The sequence below is a fragment of the Canis aureus genome, chromosome 15 (genome assembly GCF_053574225.1).
Source record: "Canis aureus isolate CA01 chromosome 15, VMU_Caureus_v.1.0, whole genome shotgun sequence".
Lineage (NCBI taxonomy): Eukaryota > Metazoa > Chordata > Mammalia > Carnivora > Canidae > Canis > Canis aureus.
The window spans coordinates 59,375,259-59,394,951 of NC_135625.1; the positions used below are offsets into that span (position 1 = coordinate 59,375,259).

The 19,693-nt window shown below is 45.3% G+C and overlaps 1 protein-coding gene across 3 annotated transcripts in view; it reads left to right on the top strand.

The window, feature by feature from the left end:
• The first annotated feature begins 210 nt into the window (after window positions 1-210).
• TBXAS1 (thromboxane A synthase 1) overlaps window positions 211-19,693 on the top strand; it is a 162,199-nt gene continuing 142,716 nt past the window's right edge. The window contains exons 1-2 of one of the 3 annotated variants that reach the window (XM_077850141.1): window positions 211-343; window positions 8,911-9,079. In XM_077850141.1, the coding sequence (XP_077706267.1) occupies window positions 8,991-9,079 (89 nt within the window). In that variant the 5' untranslated portion in view covers window positions 211-343; window positions 8,911-8,990. Of the gene's footprint in view, window positions 344-8,828; window positions 9,080-19,693 lie in introns of those variants that run through there. The other 2 variants (XM_077850142.1, XM_077850139.1) reach the window with 2 other exon arrangements.

Here is a 19,693-nt window from a genome sequence, read left to right on the forward strand (position 1 = left end):
TGAGAACATACTCAAGATGGGAACTACCTGTGGCAGGAATGCTAGGTGTTCACCAAGCTGTTTTTCTTTTTCTCCTGGGCCCACTCCATTTCCAGCCTCCTCTGCAGGTAGGCGTGGCCGTGTCTGAATTCTGGCCAACGACGTCAGGATGGGCATGTTTATGCCACTCCCAGGCCTGACCTATTAAAAACCTTCCTCACACCTTTTCTTTTTCCTTTTCCCCTTCACCAGCTGGTTGCAGGATGATCGAGCAGAGGCATCTGTGGTAGTGGATGGTGGAGCCTGTGTCCCCAGATCACCGCGTGGAAGGCTGCCTACTGCACACCCACATTTGGACTGTTGGGTGAGTGAGAACGAAAATTCTGTAGTTAAACCCTTGGGATGTGGAGGCTTCTAGTTACGTACCTATTCTATCCATCTTCTTTCCAACCCCGCCTCACCACGACTCAGTTCTCATTTCTGTTGGCCGTTCTGGGGCCTGGGGTCCTGCTACCCACTCATGTATGTATTTCCTTGAAAGCTCTGCTGCCAAAACTTCCAATTATCTTCTGCTTTGGGATCTGCATTATTAGGCCCCATGCATATGTCACCATGCCCTCTTTCCCCTGCGTGGGGACTTCATGGTGCTGACTTGCTGGGGATACCAGTCCCGTCTGCTGTCAGACGTTGGATTCTGAATTTCTGCATTCTGGCCATGCAATGACCAGAATTTCTGCGTTCTGCAGTCTGTCGCTGCAATGCCTGCCCCAGCTCCAGTGATTCGAGGTGAAAAATGGCTGATCCGGGCTCTCACTTGCCTGAAAGCTCCAAGACTTGCCTTAAGGCAGCCGAACCATCTGCTGACTCTCCATGTTCACAGACAGAGCTCTCTGTAATCATCAACATGTAGCCACATTCAGCCACGCCGAGCGCCAGGAGAGATTCAGTGATAATTTAGAAAGTGCTAACATCTGACAAGCTGAGATCATGGGTGACATAAATTGATAGAGACGCTGAGATGTGAAGGACATAGGGTGGGTCGTGTCTGATTAGCAATATCAAGAGCTGCCTGCACTCAAGGGCATCTCCCACCTCCCGATGACACGCGCAGTCAAGGTCTGAACGGTAGCTTGGCTCTGGGGCCCCTGCTGTGTGGCTGGGGCACCTGGCGACATGTGGATGTTAGACTGCTATCTGATGAGCTCCACACTCATTTTCATAGTGAAAGCAGATGGGATAGAGTTGGCCTAAATTGCATTATGTCACTTCCCTGCACGAAGCCTTTCCTTCGATGGCGTCCCGCTCCTTTTGGAAGGAAACAGTACATGTTTCACAGGGCCCAGCAGATTTTAGGTGTTCTGACCGCTGGCTGTTCTCCTACATCGCCCAGCCTCACATTTCCCCTTGCTCCATGCCTCCCAGTCATGCTGGTCTTTATGCTCTGGTTAGGGTGCTGGGCATCTCACATAAGCTCAACAAAGAAACATTGATGGATGAACGAGAGGCACAGAAGCCCCTAGAAGACTACTGCGGCCTAATGAGAGATGATGATCATGAAAGAGCTGGGATCTGGGCAGCTCCTTCTCTAGATACAAGCTCTGTGAGATGGGACACCTAGCTTGTTTCCCGCACCAGTGAGTTCCCATTGCCTAATACTGGCTAGATGCTGGCATGTTCATTAAGCCAGTGGGAAAAAAAAAAAGCCAGTGGAATGAATGTAGGAATGAACAGATGGGGCGCCTGGATGGCTCAGTTGGTTAAGTGACTGACTCTTGATTTCAGCTCAGGTCATGATCTTGGGTTCATGGGATCGAGCCCTGCCTCGGACTCTGTACTCAGCGAGGAGTCTGCTTGAGGACTCTCTCCCTCTCCCTCTGCCCCTCCCAACTCTCTGTCTCTCTCTCTCAAATAAGTAAGAATGGCTAAAGGGAGTAGTGACCAGAATGAGAGGGACTTCACAGGTGGAAACAACAGGGCTTGGTGATTAACTGGATATAGGGGTGGGGAGCTGGGAGAGAAGGAAGAGTCGAGGGTGAGCCCCGGTTTCTGACTTGGGGGGGGAGGCATGATTCACTGGCATGGGGAACACGGGATGAGGGTGAAGCATTTAACGGAGGAAGGGGGCTGTGACAATGAGTGTGGCTTTAGACATTTCAAGTCTGTTAGCATCTGCGGGGTATCTGTGAGAAGAGGACCAGTGGGCAGCTGGCTATACATCTGAACCTCAGGATAGAGAACTGGGCCGGAGAGAACAGGTTTGGGAGTGATTGGCTCATGCTAATAAAAGCTGTGCGGGTACATGAGATCGCAGTGGGCCGGGCGGTGCGGGTGCACAATGATGTATAAAATATGTTCCCTGCCCTCACGACCAACACAAAGTCAAGATGTGACATAGACCTTAAAACTGTTCACAAACCCATCCATGTCTCCATAGCAACCTTGAAGAGAGGAGCGAGTTCTGTCCTCCCCGCGGGAGGGGAAACACACAGATGGCCACTGTCCCCACGCGGCTCCCGAGAGGGGGTGTTTGCACCTCACCTGGGACCCCCAGTAGCGGCACCTGCAAATTCTCCTCCAGCCAGGGCAAACGTGTGTCTCCTCCCACCTCTCAGCCGTGGGGCCACAGAATGACAGAGGAGGCTGACTCAGCTCCCTCTAAGCCTCCGTCTCCCTGGTTCTGGGTCTCTGCACCCCCTGCTGCACCACAGCCATCCTGGGGGCGGGGGGGGGGGGAGTAGAAGGACCCGCGTGCCAAATCCAGAGATGCCTCGGTAACCACCGCACTTGACCTTTCTGCGGCATTCACACCCTGGGCCGTTTCCTGCTCCCTACAACCGTTCTCCTGTGGCTTTGGTGCAAACATCCCCGACCGCATGTGCACGTGCTGGCTGGGCTCCGGAGCTCTGCTCAAGCGGCCACACGGGCACCTTGTTTCCCCACAACCGCCTTGCGAAGTGCGCACCATTATCCCCACCTCACCAGGACAACCCAGGGCTCAGAAGGGCTGCAGAGCTTTCCCACCGAGAGAGCTAAAGAACCCAGATCGCTTGAGAACAGAAAGCCACATCCTCATGCACTAACGGAGGGGTCCCTCTGCGGGGTTTCCCAGACCGGTCCTCCTCAATTTCTTTGAAAGCCCCATCTGGCACCCCATCATCCCCCAGCCCCTTGCCCACCTTCTCCCCAAAGCTGCTATTCATGGCATTCCTTCCTTGCCCGCTTTTGAACACTCCACCTCTTCTCTGTGGCCAATTTATTCTTATGGCATCACCCCACCTGTCGGCAAATGGCTCTCGAAACGAAAACGACTTCCCTGCTTCAGATTTCTCTCCTGACCTGGCCGCCTCCCAAGCACCTTTACCTGTGTGGCCCCCCCGGGCTCAGCTTGCTCACCACGGAAGCCACGCGAATTCCCCTCTACCCAGTCCTCCTGCCAAGTCCTTCCTGTGGTGCATGGCACACATGGGCTCAATCAATGGAGCCAGAAATTGGGGGTGCTCTCCTCAACAACCCCTTCTTCTTCCCCCCCCATGCTCCATCGGTGACCCAATACTGTTGATTTTGCCTTCCCGGTAATCCCCAAATGTGGTCTCCTCTTCCCCATTTCCAGCCCTACAGCTTTATCTCGTACCTAGAGGGCCACGCAGCCTCTTCGCTGGTCTGCCCATCTCAGGTATGACCCAGCCATCTGCCTCCTGAGAGAAACTTCTCAAAGCAAAGCTAATCATGTTGCAGCTCAATTTAGGTCCTCCTCTGGCTTCCCACAGATCCTAGAATAACGTGTAAACTTTCTGGCATGGCCCACAATGGTGCGTGACCTGGCCTCTGAGTGTCTGCCCATTCGCCCTATTACTGCCAGCTTCTGAAGCCTTGGAACAAGCCTGAGCTGTGCTCCCCCTGCTAAGCACATCTGTCCCGTTCCCATCTGCTCAGTGAAGTCATCTGTCCAGTCTAAGCTTATGTGTCATGTGTCCCAATTTTTTTCCAATCTCCTCCCTCCTGTTTTTTGCCCCCTCTGTGCCCTGTACATATTTATGTCATGGTACCTATTACACTGAAGCCACTTAGGTATTTAAATATCTGCTTCCCTAACCCAGGAGGTGAGTTCTGGGGGCAAGACCTTGGTCTTATCCACTGGGCTTCAATTCCCGGTGCCTAGGGCTTAGCAATTGCTCAGCAAATGTTACTTGACTGAAGAAATGGATGAGCCCTCCTAATCTGACCTCACGTTCTCAGAAAGTGGACAGAGGATCTCTAAGATATTGGATGGTGTTGGGGAGGTTGTTGTTTTCCCCTTCCAAAAGGGGCCCTAGTATCTTCTGCAAGGAGATAAAGCAGCTCACAGGCCCACACCATCCCTCCATCTTCCTTAACTATAGCAACACTTTATGGAAACCCAGGGGGTAACCATAAAGATAAATGGTATCGCATCCACAGGCTGGCTTGGTGAACTATGCATTTTTAGATTTAGTGGGGAAAACACTGGGTTTCAAGCCAGAAGACTGGGGCTGAAGCCCGGCCTTCAGAATTTATTAATGTATGATTTTAGTTCTGTTACATCTCTGAGCTCAAGTCATTTCTCTCAGAGCCCAGGCATGAAAGGTCCTGCTTACCTACTCCTCAGGGTTGCTCTCGGCTCAGATGAGGTTACATGCAAATGTTCTCTGAACTTCCGTGGTGCTGGCTAAGCCCCATTGTCCTTTCACTCGGGGGCCCTAGTTGGCAGGGAGAATGTGCCCCATGCCTCAAGCCTCCCAGAGACATCAGGCTTTGGGCAGGCCAGCTGGGAGTCTTCAGAGAGAAGGAAGGCACCACTTAGACATCTGCACAGGCAGTTTTTAAACACAGAGAACATGAAGGAAATACCACAGAATTTATGGAGTGAAAGCTTTAAAAAGAAACACAAGACTTAAGTCAAAACAGTTGACTCAACTCTGGGGGAGGTGTCTGCCTGGATGTAGGAGGAAAAAAAGGATGGACTTGGGGTGGGTTGAGACAGAAGGAGAAAAACTGGGGTGTCCCACCAGGTGGGCACTCCACGCACAGCTCGAGGGAGGGAGAATCGAAACTGCTTCTAGGGTGGAAGCACCCACCAACCTTTTTGGAATGCACATCTTTGGGGGCGGCACTACCACTTCTAAGACTTTTGCTTGGGATGTCCTTACCCAAGGCCATGGTGATATGTACAAGGATGTTCACTGCAGCCTCATTTGTGGTTGGAAACAATTCAAATGCCATTCAGTGAAGGACAGGCTAAATGAGTCACAACACATCTGTACAGTGGGATCCTAGGGAGCTGATGACATGTATCTATCTCTAGCTATGATGTAGAAGGGTATGCATGCTACAGTAAGTGAAAAAGACCAGTTGCAGAAAAGCATGGGTATGGCAATCTTGTTTTTTAAAAAACTATGAATATATCTACGTTCGTATATGCATAGAAAAGGATGGAAGGATATACACTAATTTGTTAACAGAGTTCATCTCTGGGAGTTGGAATTATAAAATACTTTTTATACAGTTCTATGAAGTTGATGGTTTTTAGTTTTTAGTTTTATTTTTTATAAAGATTTTATTTATTTATTCATTAGAGACACAGAGAGAGAGGCCGAGACACAGGCAGAGGGAGAAGCAGGCTCCCTGCTGGGAGCTCGATGTGGGACTCAACCCCAGGACCCTGGGATTACGCCCTGAGCCAAAGGCAGATGCTCAACCACTGAGCCACCCAGGTGCCCCAAAGTTGATTGTTTTTAATAGATATACCATTAAAAAGAAAATATTTTGAGAGTAAAGGCCTAATGCTTAATTATGGTGAGCATCATGGCGACAGACTGTCCTTTATCGTGGGAAAACCCCCAAATGTTCCTGCATTGTGTCATAGATTTTTAAAATTAATACATTCCTAATCATGTTACTCTGATAAAAATCCTTCATATCTCTCATATCTGACCCTTCCACTTCATCTTGGTTAATTTACTATCCATACCTCACTGAGTATGAGGCTAGCGTGGAAAGGATGGGATGATCTCTCTGCAGCATTGACAGCTCCTCCAAATCACAAATCACATAGAAAGGACTCCAAACATATTAGTCAAAGGAATGAATGAGTGAACTCAGTCACTTGGGGAGCTGGCAACCCCTCAACAAAGTCAGACATCTCTGAACTGGCTGCTAATGCTCAAAGGTTCTCTGTGAACAGGGCGGGACCTGTGCCAGGTGCATGGGGTGACGTGAGGAGTGTATTCTAGATGAGTCTGAAGAGAAGTTGGGCGACCCAGGTTCTAGAACTAGGCAGCTGTGCGACTTGGTACCAGTCACTTTCCCTTTCTGGGTTCTTTTTTATTCCTTCCTCTGTAAATCAGAGTTGGGTTTGGTCAACATTTCTCAAAGCACGTTCCTAAGAACACTACATCTGGGATGTGTTCATGAATGCTCCTTAACAAGAATTTGTGGTCAAATACAATGCTGCTCTCTGCATGCCACTCTTGGAGCTTCACCATGCACATTGGCCAGTTCAAGTCTTTTTCAGGAAATAAGCTAACTTACTGATGCTTACACCAGCATTTTCTCATATTTATTTCACCTTGGAGTCTTAAAAATAATTTTTTTTTCATGAACATCTCTTTGACTGGCCTTCGTAATATCTGAGGTCCTTCCAACTCTCTGAATCCATGGCCGTGACGACTTGCTTCCTCCACACCCGCTTGCTCTGCTCCCAAGCCCCATCCCATGGCTCCTGTGATTGAAAGCGTCGTATCTCAGATGACTGTTGATGAAGCATAGCTCTGTTTTGTGAGGGGGGGAATACACAGATCCTTTAACATCTCAGCACAGTCCTGATCAAATGCAACAAAGGACATGTGGAATATGAGGAGAGTCATGGACATCCAAAAGGGCTGGGCAGGAGCATGAGACACTTGGGGTGCAGCTGTTGGAGGCACCTCAGTAGGAATGCAAAACAGGGAGGCAGGGCAAATGGCCAGAGAAAAGGGAAGTATTGTGTGGTTTGTATCATATTTGTGGCTGTGGCTCATCTGTTCCTCTGTATATTGATGCCTTCCATATTGGAATATAATCTTTTGATTAGGAGAATGGACTTTGGAGTCATGTGTCCCATGTCTTAGTTTCTTTTATAAAAGGGGGTTAATAGAAAGCTTGGCTTCATCGTGCTGTTTAAAAGGATTGAACGAATTAACACATATGAATGAATGCTCTTAGAATAAGAACTGGCCCATAGTTAGTGCTCCATAAATGGCATTTTTGTTATTAATCATTATTATTTATGTTTTCAGCGAAGATTCCTCTCTGACTTCAAAGCTCCACTCAGATGGCCCCCAGGCATCTCAGACTAAACAGGACCCAAGCCAAACTCTTGATTTTTCCCACCAATACTCCATCTTCCCCACCTCAGTGTCACCTCTATGTATACACCCACAGCTCAAGTCAGGAGCCCAGGAGTCAGACTTGTTTCTTCCTCCCCCTTCCCTCACACATCCAATCCGTCAGGACATTCTGCGGTCTACTCTTAAATATATTTCAAATTCCTCTACTTCTTTCTACGTCCACTCCTGCTCTGTCTGCAGGCTCATCTTAGGATGAATGAAGAGTCTTCTAAGTGGCCTCTCCGCTCTTCCTCTTGCTCCTTCCCACAAGTTCTCCACGTGCAGCCAGAATGCTTTCACCAAACATAAATACAAGTATGTTAAAGCCCTAAGTGGCACATAAAATGGAGCCCACGCTTCTCACTGTGGCTTTGTGCTGTCTAGCCTCTGTTGACAGTCTCCATCTCTTAGGGAAGCGATGTCTCCCCGAGCTGGCCCATCTACTCCAGCAGGACTGCCCTCTTTCCAGTTCCCACACACAGGAATTCCTTCCCACCTTAGACCCTTTATCTGTGTCACCCATTTTTGCCCAGAAGGCTTTGCCCTTGGCCCTTTCCCTGGTGGACTCCTCTCCAGCTGAGAATCGCAGCTTCAAGCTTTTCCTTTCCAGACAGATTTCCCCTGCAACACTCTCTTAGCGGGGTCCCCCCAGCTCTTCCTACTCATACCCTGTGTTCATGACCTTCACAGCACGGCTCTCAACTTGCAATTACTTATTTATTTGTCTCCCTGTTTGTTGTCTATCTCTCGAGAGAGAAATTTTCCCGGAGTCTGGTACTACTTCTGGTTTTCAAACACCGTACACTTAGCACAGAGCCTGGTCCCCCATACATATTGATGAATGGATGAGTATCATGGTGACCGAATGACTCACTCTCTGAGACACCCTCCCCATTACTGAAAGTGTAGTACACTGACTAATAAGCGAAAAAATGATTCAGTCTACTTCAGTCAGATAAGCTCAGAGCTAGAACAAAGGACACGTGCATGAGCCTACGGACATGCTTTTAGACATGTGAGAAATCCTGCAACTCATGATGAGAGTGCTGACACAGGGCAAGATCTTTGGTCTATTCCATTGGCCAGTCACCAAGGACCCCCTGGGTCCCAGGAACCAATAAACTTTGTGGGATGGATGTCCTCAGTTCCATCAGCATTTTCCATCAGGCTGATATCTGACCCCAAATTTCTCTGGGACATTCAGGGTCTCTGGATCCCGTGTCTTCAGTGAATTATGAATTAAGTTTTTGAAGAGGAGTCTTTCTTCATAGACGACTCAAGGAAATCTATGGTTGCAACCATTTCACATCTCTCGGCAAACATGGGACCAGTTCTGCTGCTAATTCCCAGGGAAGTTAACATAAATGTTTATTGACAGGGCGGTCCTCAAGAAAATAAAGTTGCTGATTCATTGCCTTACACTGAAACCCTGTGTTTTTTCCCTCCTCTTCCTTCCTCTTTATAAGGAGACGCTCTGACGGAGAGTACATTTTGGGGACCCACTTGATATGATGCGGTCTTGGTTGCCTAGTCCTTCTTCTCTCTGCAGATTGTGGTCCCTGTAACAGCAGGAGGACCAGGTTCCCTCTTTCCTCTGGAGGACCAGTCTTCTAGGGACTCTGGGGAACAATGGAAGTCTTGAGTTTTCTCAAACTGGAAGTGAATGGCCCCATGGTGACAGTGGCCCTCTCCGTGGTCCTCTTGGCCCTCCTGAAATGGTAAGTGCAGCCAGCAGGTTCCCATGACTGTGACACTGTCAGCAACAGCAGCCCTGGAGCCTCACTGGAGCCAGGGCGGGGTATGTGGGAGTGTGTTTTTCTTCTTTTCTAATCTAGAGGGAGTTGAGTATTAACACAGCTTCAGAATTAAAAGCAAACAGCCAGGTTAATCTTTTGCTAAAATGCAATGAGATCGAGGTGTCAGGAAAGGCTGGTGATTCAGTGACGGAGAAAGCTACACATAATTAAGTTTGAAAGAGATGGAAAAAGAAACACATTGGAGAGATTTGGGGAGAAGTATTTCCTCGTACATGTCATATCTTCTCACTTCACTTTTCTGAGATCCTCTCCCCGTGGCAGATATACTGCGGCTTCGGCCTCTCGGTTCATGACGTTAAAAACAAAAAGGACATAGGAGCTGTCTGGCATCGTGGGCCACTTTGCAAGAGGCCACTGACAGGGTTTTCTGTAGGTGGAAGGACAAAGTGGTGGAACTAATTTCCTAGTTTTCTGATACTTGATAGAAGGGAATGGTTTCTGACGAATGGAGTGTGTACAGTGCCCACACTGCACTCCCTGAAAAGATCTCAGATTTGAACTGAGGGCAGTTCCCTGTTTCTGGTTAATTCACAGGAGGCTTCTTGGAGTCTGGCCCTGCCAAAGGCCTGCGTCTGTAGATGGACGGGCCCGCAATATGCTCCATTAATACATATTCACCCGGCGGGTTAAACTTACTACAGCTACCCACTCGATCCAAAGCACCTGGATTTAGGTGGCTCTGGTTTTTGAGGGGAAAGTGGAAAAATTAATGGGGAACTCGAGTTTGAACAGAATTTCAATTTATGTTTCCGGTGGTAATAAAGCCTCCCCTAGATTAATAACTGGGAAAGCACTTTGAAAAGCATCAAGCATTATGCAAATGTGAGGTATTATTCTTTTGGAATTTGCATAGCTGAAAATGGAATTCACGTTTGATGTTCTAGGATGATGAAATGACTTCTTGGAAATTGGCTCTGAAACCCAGCTTCAGTCCCAGTGCTGTTTTTGCTTTTTTAACTGGTTTAATTATCTTTTGAACTTTTCTCAGTATAGCTTATCTTGCCTTGAAACCAGCCACATGCAAATCCAGGAGCAAGGAGCAGTTCTCATTCCCTGCCTCGCCCCATTCACCCATCTCAAAGTGCTCCCATGCTCAGGGCTGCACACACCACAGTGCAGACACATAGTAGGTGCTTAGTAGGTGTCAGCCAGCATCAGTAACCACCATCTCTGTCAGCTAACTGCAGAGGAAAGGAAGTTGTTAGTGCTTCAGGTATATTTTAAATTTCTTCTTTATACGATTATGAACGTATTTTCCCATCAAGAGCTATGCTCTGACTGTGGTTCTCAAAGCATGTCCCGCCTGGATCTTCCAGGTGGTCTCACAGCATTAATGCTCATATTAGACACTTTTACACATTTCTGTTTTTGTTGTGGGTTTTTTTTTTTCCACTTCTCTGTTCTCAGCTCCCAGCTCAATGCCTGACTTACACCATGGCCTTGATAAATGTTTGATGAACGAATGAATGAATTGCATACGTTAATGTTGCTCTGGTCATGGAAGGGGGCATGTGTCCTGACTGATAAGCTGCTGTAACTGGATGTTTATAATCAGTGTAGATCAGGGAGTCACGGACAATGACACTGTACCATTCAGCCAGGCAGCTGTGCATTTGTAATCTACTCCCGGGGCCATATTAATAACCTGGGTCAAAGACACAGAGATTAGATAAAGGCACAAAGCAGAGGTGGTAAATAGGAAGTGAAAGCTAACTTCCATTTGTTATCTCAGAAACATTTGTTGATCTGTTCATGTATGCCAGGCATGGAGCAGAGGCTCTCTGGTACAAGGTCAGGAAACAGGAGGTTGGGATCAGATGTCCAAGATGGGGATACATGGAGGTTCTGGGGTAAGCATGGTGTCTGGAGAGAAGAATGCTGAAAGAGAGCAGGTGACAGAAGAAGGTGGCTCTGGCCGTGGCTCTGGATCCTGGGGTCTATCCCTTGATCCAGCTCAAGGTAACCATCCTCAGGCTCTCAACCCTCCTCTTCCCAGGCAAGGCTCTAGGTAGCCTCTGAGCAACGGACTCCTGCTTGAATGTGGTGGGGCCTCCCTCCTGCTCCATTCTCTTGAGAGATACTTGTGGGAGAGAGAGGGGTGCTCAGAGAAAGTTGGGGGTGGACAGATCCCCACAGCCAGCTCGCTCCTAAGAAGAGACTGTGGAGGGCGGCATGTCATGACTGTTCAGACTCCTTTGTCTTTCCTTTGAGAGTCATCTTTGCCATTGGGCCAGGTAAGATTGTCACAGGGAGCCTTAACTCTGAGAGAATAAAACTATGAGGATTACTTCTTGCCTCCTCAACCAGCCTGTGAGTTCTTACAAGGGAGGGGTGAGGTCTCACATCTCTTTGCAATTCCAGAAATTTCTAGTTATGGCACAGATGTTCTTCTAGCATTTGGTTCAATGGGGGTAGAGTTAAGAAGTACACATTCATCAGCCTAGCACCCAGGCCTTAGGGTTTAGCTCGTCTCCTTCCAGGGGCCTCCTCTCCCCCATCCCTCCCCCATATCCTGTTCAGAGAGCCATCATGTTGCTATATGCGTCCTTCCTTTGCCCTTGCAAGTCTCCATGCTTGGAATTCCCTTCCTCTTCTCTTTCCTTCAGGGCTAAGTTCAGGGACATCTCAGGGAAGCCTCTTCTGTTTGTCCAGGGCACTTCCAACCCCCACCAAGTGCTGCTTTTATCATATCTCTCATCACCCTCCACTTCCCTGTCCCCCCAACCCCAAAGCCCAGCAGGTAGCATTGGTGCATAATAAATGTTAGCTGAAGGCTAGTTCCAGCCTCTGATTTCTGCTGGTATTTTTCTTGCTGGTTTTTCTCTTAGCCTTCACAGATCAGTACAGATCTTAACAGTTTTGCCCACAGGAGTCACCCATTTTCCTGAAAACCTGTTGTATTTTCAGTTCATACCAACCTGGTGACCCCTTTTTAAGCTGTTGTAGGTGGACTGTTTTTGTATCCCTACCCACCTTGTAGAAGAGAGACCATGCTATGTACTTAATAAAGACTTCTTAATTATGAAGTGTGTATGTGAATTTGGAAAGAAGAAGACAAAAGAGTCCATTTCATGTAAAAAGAGATCATTATAAAATAGGCAAAATAAATTTCAATAGTCTTCCTCAAAGTGCATTTGACACAAATTTCAACAATGCTTATTTAAATTGACAGGTGGCTGAGTAGTGTGAAGGGGGGTATCAGATCAGGGCTGTTCCACTGGGGCTGAGATGGAGCAGGCATATAGAATATATTAGCTAGAAGTACATGAAGCACATACAAAGGTGATTAACACACCTGACAAGACATTTTAAAAGCTCATTTTTTGTGTGTAAAATTGTTTGAAAGTCTTACTTCTGGAAGAGATTTGATGTACAAGAAAGAAGTTGTGTCAACTGAATATGGCTAGAGGTAACCTTAACTCCTAGCGTATTTCAAGCACATCTAATACTTGGCAATTGGATTCCCATTGATTAAGATTCCTTTATTCTTTAAAAGAGTATAAGGAAGTGGCCCAAATATTAACAGTGGTTTCTTCTTCCTTGGTGGGGTTATGGATGATATTTATTTCTTTTTTAGTTTTTCTAGATCTGCCACATTTCTTTAATGAGTATGAATTACTGAGCAAAGACTACAAAATAAAAATAAAGAAAGAGAGAAATTTTATTTAAAAGAAGAGGAAATGGCTCTTCTCTAGTAGTGAAGAGGAAACCAATTGGATGTTTTGGGTGATTTCAGGACTATAATCTCATTATTTCTACCAACAGAGGAGAGTAGAAGGGGAATCTGTAGTAATGGGAGAGCTTCTTGACTAATGAGGCAGTGTGAAAGGTAAACTGTAGCAGTTTCATTAAGTAGCTAAATAGTAAAAGCAGATAAATATATGACTACACTAGCAGCTGAGAAGTGCTGTCTTGGAAAGATACAAGGGCTTTTAATGCCAGGCTGCATTTAAAGCTCAGGAGCCCCGAGACTCAGAGGTATGAATCAAGTGGTTGTTAGAGTAGGAATCAGGATGCTTTAGGATTCTGATCAAGTCTCATTCTAAAACCAGGTTAAGGTAAAATGTTATGGGTGATTATGAAGACTTAAGACTAGATTCTAATACTAAGCCCAGACCATATCTAGTAATCTAGATAATTGAGTCCTAGACCATATTTAAAAGAAACCATTGCTCCTTGGGAAGCAAGGAAGGCTTAATATCCACAAATCACTCAACATGACATACCACACTAACAGAATGAAGCAAATAAAACATATAATCATCCCAATACATGCAGAAAAAGCATTTGACAGAAGTCAACTTCCTTTCCTGATAGAAATTCTCAATGAATTTCTGTAAAAGGAATATACCTCAATATGATAAAGATTGTATAGGACAAGCCCACAGCTAACCTTATACTTGGCAGTGAAAAGATGAAAGCCTTCCCTCTAGGATCAGAATAAAACAACAAGGATGCCCATTCTCACCACTGCTATTCAACAGAAAGCTGGAAGTCCTAGACAGAGCAATTAGGCAAGAAAAAGAAATAATAGGACCCCAAACTGGAAAGAAGAAGTAAAACTGTCTCTGTTCATAGATAACATGATCTTAAGTATAGAAAATGCTAAAGACTCCATCAAAAGCTGTTAGAACTAACACATGAATTCTGTTAAGTTGCAGGATCAAACATATAAAATCAAACATACAAAAATCTGTTGCATTGCTTTATACTAACAACAAACTGTGAAAGAAGAAATAAAGAAAACAATCCCAGTTACAATAGCATCAAAAAGAATAAAATACATAGGAATAAATTTAACCACGCAGGTAAAAGATCTGTACACTGAAAATTATGACACTGATGAAAGAAACTGAAAAAGACACAATTAAATGGAAAGATATCCTGTGTTCATGGATCAGTTAGATAGATATTGTTAGAATGTCTATACAACCCAAAGTAATCTATAAATTCAATGCAATCCCTATCAAAATTTCAATACCATTTTCCACAGAAATAGGAAAAAAAATCCTAAAAATTTTATGGAGCCATAAAAGCAACGTTTAGAAAGAAGAGCAAAGCTAGAAGCATCATACTTCTGGATTTCCAACTATATTACAAAGTTATAGAAGTCAAAATGGTATGGTTCTGGCATAAAAAGAGCCACATAGACCAATGGAATAGACTAAGACATTCAGAAATAAACTCATGCATATACGGTCAATTAAGTTTTGATAAAGGAGCCAAAAACACACAGTGGAAAAAGGATAGTCTCTTCAATAAATGATTTTGGGAAAATTGGAGAGTAACATGCAAAAGAATGAAACTGAACCCTTACTTTCACTATATGCAAAAAAAAAAAAAAAAAAAAAAAAAAGCTCAAAATAGCTTAAAGACTTAAATGTAGACCTGACACTGTAAAATTCCTAAAAGAAAACATAGGGGATAGCTTTTTGATAATTTGTCTTGGCAATGAGGTGTTTTTTTTTTTTTGATATGATACTAAAAGCACAAGCAACAAAAGCAAAAATAAACAAGTAAGAGTACATCAACCTAGAAAGTTTTTGCACAATAAGGAAAACAGTCAACAAAGTGAAAAGACAACCTACAGAATGGGTGAAAATATTTGCAAATCATATATCTGAGATGGGGTTAATATCCAAAATATATAGTAACAATAGTAACAAAACAGAACAAAATAACCCACTCAAAAAATGGGCAAAGGAACTCAACAGACATTTTTCAAGAAAGACATACTAATGGTTAACAGGTATAGGAAAAAGTGACTAACATTACTAATTATCATGGAAATACAAATCCAAGCCAAGAGTAATCACTTCGCACTTGTTAGAATGACGATCATCAAGAAGACAAGAGATAACAAGCGCTGGTGAGGATGTGGAGAAAAGGGGACGCTCGTGCACACGCTCGTGCACTATTGGTGGAAACATACTTTGGTGTAGCCACTGTGAAAACAGTAGGAGGTTCCTCAAAAAATTAAAAATAGAACTACCACATGACCCAGCTCCTACTCATGAGTATCCAAAGGAAATGAAGTCAGCATCTTGAAGGGATATCTCCACTCCCATGTTTGTTCAGCATGATTCACAATAGCCAAAAGATGGAAACAAATGTTATTGACCCATGAATGGATATATTGTGGTCTATGTGGACAATACTATATTATTTAGCTTTAAAAAAGAAGGAAATCTGCCATTGGTGACAATGTGGATAAACTTGGAGGACATTATGCTACATGAAATAAGCCAGACACAGAAGGACAAAAATGGCATGATCTCACATATATGCACAATCTAAAAAGTCAACTCATGGATACAGTGAGTAGAATGGTGGTTGCCAGGGACTGGAGGATGGGAGAAATGAAGAGATGTTGGTCAAAGGGTACAAACTTTCAGTTATAAGATGAATACGTTCTAGAGATCTAATGCACAGCATTAGTAACTATAATAATAATGTAGAATATGTGAAATTTGCCATGAAGGTCATCTTAAGTGTTCTCACCACACGCACGCAAATGGTAACTATGTGAGGTGATGGAAATGTTAGCTTAATTTTGGTAATCATTATACAAGGTATACTTATATCAAACATCAAATTATATACCTTAAATATATACAATTTTCATTTGTCAATCATACTTCAATAAGCTAGCAAAACAAAACAAAACGCCCCTGGGCTGGAATACAGAGCCCAGCTGAGAACTCTTGAGTTTGTCCGAGCAAGGAAGCCACATCAGTGTTCCCTGGTATAATCAGAGGGAGAGGGAGAGGTATCTAGCTACAGAATGAGGGTATTTGAAGATCAGTTTGGCTACCATTTCCCAAGTTCTGTTCCTAAAAATGTTTGGGAAATTAAATATAAGGTAAGGCTTCTTGGAGATTCATAGCATACCAAGGGACTGAAAAGTTATGCAGTAAAGAAATCTCTTTAACTTCACTTGACCCAGTTTCCCCTGAATGTATTGGATTAAGAAACGCTGAGTATGGCCATAGCAACAAGGGCGATCTCAACTAGCTGAGACTGTTCCTTGACAAGGGTGTGTTGGTGGTGGTCAGGCAGCCCCATAGCCTGGTGGAAACGGAGCGGCTGCTGACCAGAGGAATAAAACCTCAGAATGATCCGTTTGCAAGCTTTGAGGCTCTAGGGTTGATGATGTTTACTTCAGGCCATAGATGGTATGGAGTCTAGAGGGCAAAGGAGGGCCAATGCACGGGCCGGCTCCAGTTCAGCATCAAAGTAAACAAACAACCACAGCTGTCTGGCAGTGGCAGGAACGCTGCCCTTGGAGGTGGGGAGTGGCCCTCGACACCCACCAGGAATGCCACCAAAGCACTTCTTGCATGGTGTGGGGCATTTGGCACAGATGACCACCGAATGCCTTCTGGATCTAGACTCCACGCATGGGCAGGTCTGTACGAACCAGCTACTGCTGGTGAAAAGCAAGTCCGATAAAACACAAGTGGTCCACTAGGAACTGCTCCCTCTTCCTCACTCATCCTCAGCAGTGGTTCTCATGGAGGGGAGAGAGTGTCCTGGGAGCTGGGAAACATTCTCACAAAGCAGTTTGGGGGGGGCTTCATTAGGCTGTGTGCAGGACTCTCTTCTTGCCTTCCAGCCCTCACTCCTCAGAATTTCTGGGTAGCCAGCCTATCAGAGGTGGCTTTGGGAAGCAGAAGGGTCTCAGGCTGGGTCTGGAAATATAAGGAAGAATTGATGGCAGAGGAGAGGAGGGAGAAAATTCCAGGTAAGGAAGAGTCACCATGTCAGGGTGTGTAACATTTGGTAGAACAAAACATTAAGGGTGTGAATAATGGACGCATTTTAGAAATACATTTTAAAGGCCATGGATAATTTCCAGTGCCCCAGAGCATCTACAGAGGGATGCATGCTATTTCCATTTTTTAATTTTTTGCACTTTTTGTTTAGGATATGATGGGTACTTTGGTTTAATAACTCAGCGATGAGCTTGGAGATAAAATTGAACCTGCTTAGGAAAACTAGGTCTGTGCTTCCTCGAGGACCATTTCACAGAATATTATTTTTTGTTTTCTCTCTTTTAAATAGTTATACACAATATTCCTAGCCTTCCCCTCACTTTATTGATTTTCCAGAACGAGAGTACGAGGCGTGACTATAAAGTAACGTGACTGATTATTTTAGCATACACACCAGAACTTATACAGCCAAATGAATTTTATGACCTTCAAAGGCATTTTCCTGATAGGCTAAACCTTTGCAGCAGATATGCCACTATCAGAAAACGCATTCTTAGCACTTTTCTTTAGGAATGGTCCTTGGTGTCTAGAGGCAATCTTTTGACAGCCTCAAGGCAACCAATTGTCCTCTGTTTTAAGAATAGATCGATTTTTTTTAACCAGTCCAAATTTTGGCAGATTGGTGATTAGACAGGCAATATTAGTTTCAACTCAAAATAAAAGGTGATTCTAGAACAATAAGGCTTCTTGTTTACTCAAGAGGTTTTTGTATCAGGAAGCCAGGGATGCTGTTAAGGAGCCACACTCACGGGGCATATGCATTGGTTGTTCGCTTTTGATTTTGTTTTAATGAAATTAACAGCAATAATCTTAATACTTGTGGTCATACTTTCTCTTATCTTGTGAGAATTCGGGCTTCTCCTAGCATCTACTCTTTGGGAAGAGATGAAAGAAGAATCTCATTTGTTCTATAAACAAAGCAAATAATCGGATTCATGTTGGTGCCTTCCTGTGATGCTTGAGTATATGCTTGGTGCTGCTGTCCCTGGGAGAACAGTGGCTCTTCCAGAAATAAAGTTACTGACTGAACCCTTCCCTCCACCCCTGGATACCATAATAACAACCATCTTCTAGGCTGTCATTTGCCACTGAGGATAAGTGCCCTGTCTTTGGGAACCTGAGCAGCGTTACAGGGATTTGTATATATAACGTGTATCTGAACGTGGGGATGGAACTCTGGAGAGAGAAGGGACAGGGGACAGTTGTTCATATTGCTGTGCATCGGTGTTTCAATTATTAAGAGCCACCTCGTTCCTGGTTTGCCGGAAATATGTGACATTGCACAACTTCTTTGAGGATGGGTAGGGGTGGAGTGTTGGCTGAGTGGGGAGATCCCCACGCCCTTGGGTCTCCTTGTCTTCCATCTCCTGGCAGAGTCTGGCGCTGGGCCACACTGCAGGGCCATCCTCAACTTCCATATGTCCTTGCAAAGATGTGTCTTTAGGTTTCAGCTCAGCAGACAGCAATTCCTGAATGTGTCCCAGGAAGGGGACAGCCCTTTCTTTGCTCAAAGGCACCTGGATGGCCTGAAAGCAAAGCCAACCTCTACACATAGTGGCTTCAGCCAAACCCCTGTTTTCTGAGCACTACACACAGACACCCCGGGGAGAGCCAGCACCGTGCACCAAAACCAGCCTCTGCCTCCACATTTCAACTGCAAGTTGCCCTAAAACCCTCCCCTGGCATTTCCCTCCTGCCGGCACACAATATGCCTATTCTCTTCCCTGCTCCTGCTCACTCATCACAGTCCCTGCTGTCTGGATGTCCTCCTCTCTCTGTTTACATCCTGGCCATCCTTCCAAACCTTGCCAAAGGCCACTCATCTAGAAGGTCATCTTGACCAGGCCAGCCCTGAGGAGCTCTGCCCACCTGGAACTTCCATAGTGCCCTGTGGTCTCTAGAAGTCACCTTGGTACCTACCATGTTATTTCATTGTGGATGCGTGTGTCCTACCTTCCTACCCTGGCTCTAAGCCCCTCAAGGCAGGGCTAAACCTTAAGCCAGTGAGTGCCTTGGGCACAGTAGGTATTCAGTAAACATCAGTGATGGTCACTGAGATGACCATGTGAGATGCCTCAGGTCACTGAGATGCACATGTGGGCCTGTGAGTGCCGGGGATGGCTGGGTCAATCTCCCTCTGACTTGCTTGCACACTAGTGGCCCCGTGTTCCCAACGCCTAGCAGAATGCCTTGCACGTGGCTCATGGAAAGAGTAAATAAATGACTTCTTTGTTCACACACTCATTGAATGCTGAAGGTTTTCAAGGCTGCGTGCTGGTTCTCCCTCATTGATGTGCAGTGGATAACATTCTCATGAATTCAGATAGATAAAGCAATTGTCACATTCGAAATTGAAGAGCAGGTCTTGGATGCAAAAGGAGAGAATGGGACAGAATGTAGGACATGGCCATTTAGAGATGGCATATCGGGGATCACAGAGCTCTTGGGGTCTGATCCGGGCACCCTGACAATCCTGTGGTGGTGAGGGGGTGATAGGAGGCATCCAGCCCCCAGAAGAGAGGCATGAAAGGACAAACACTTCCTCATTCACAGTTCTATTGAACACTAATCCCCAGTTTAAAGCAATGCTATCTAAACTCTTTACCAACATCCACTGTTTATATTATTTCCCCATAGGTCCCATTGTCTAAATAACAATGCATATTTAAGTAATGATTGATTTTCCCATTTTAATCATTCCAAGACAATGATAGAAGCTCTGCCAATGAGAATAGCTGAT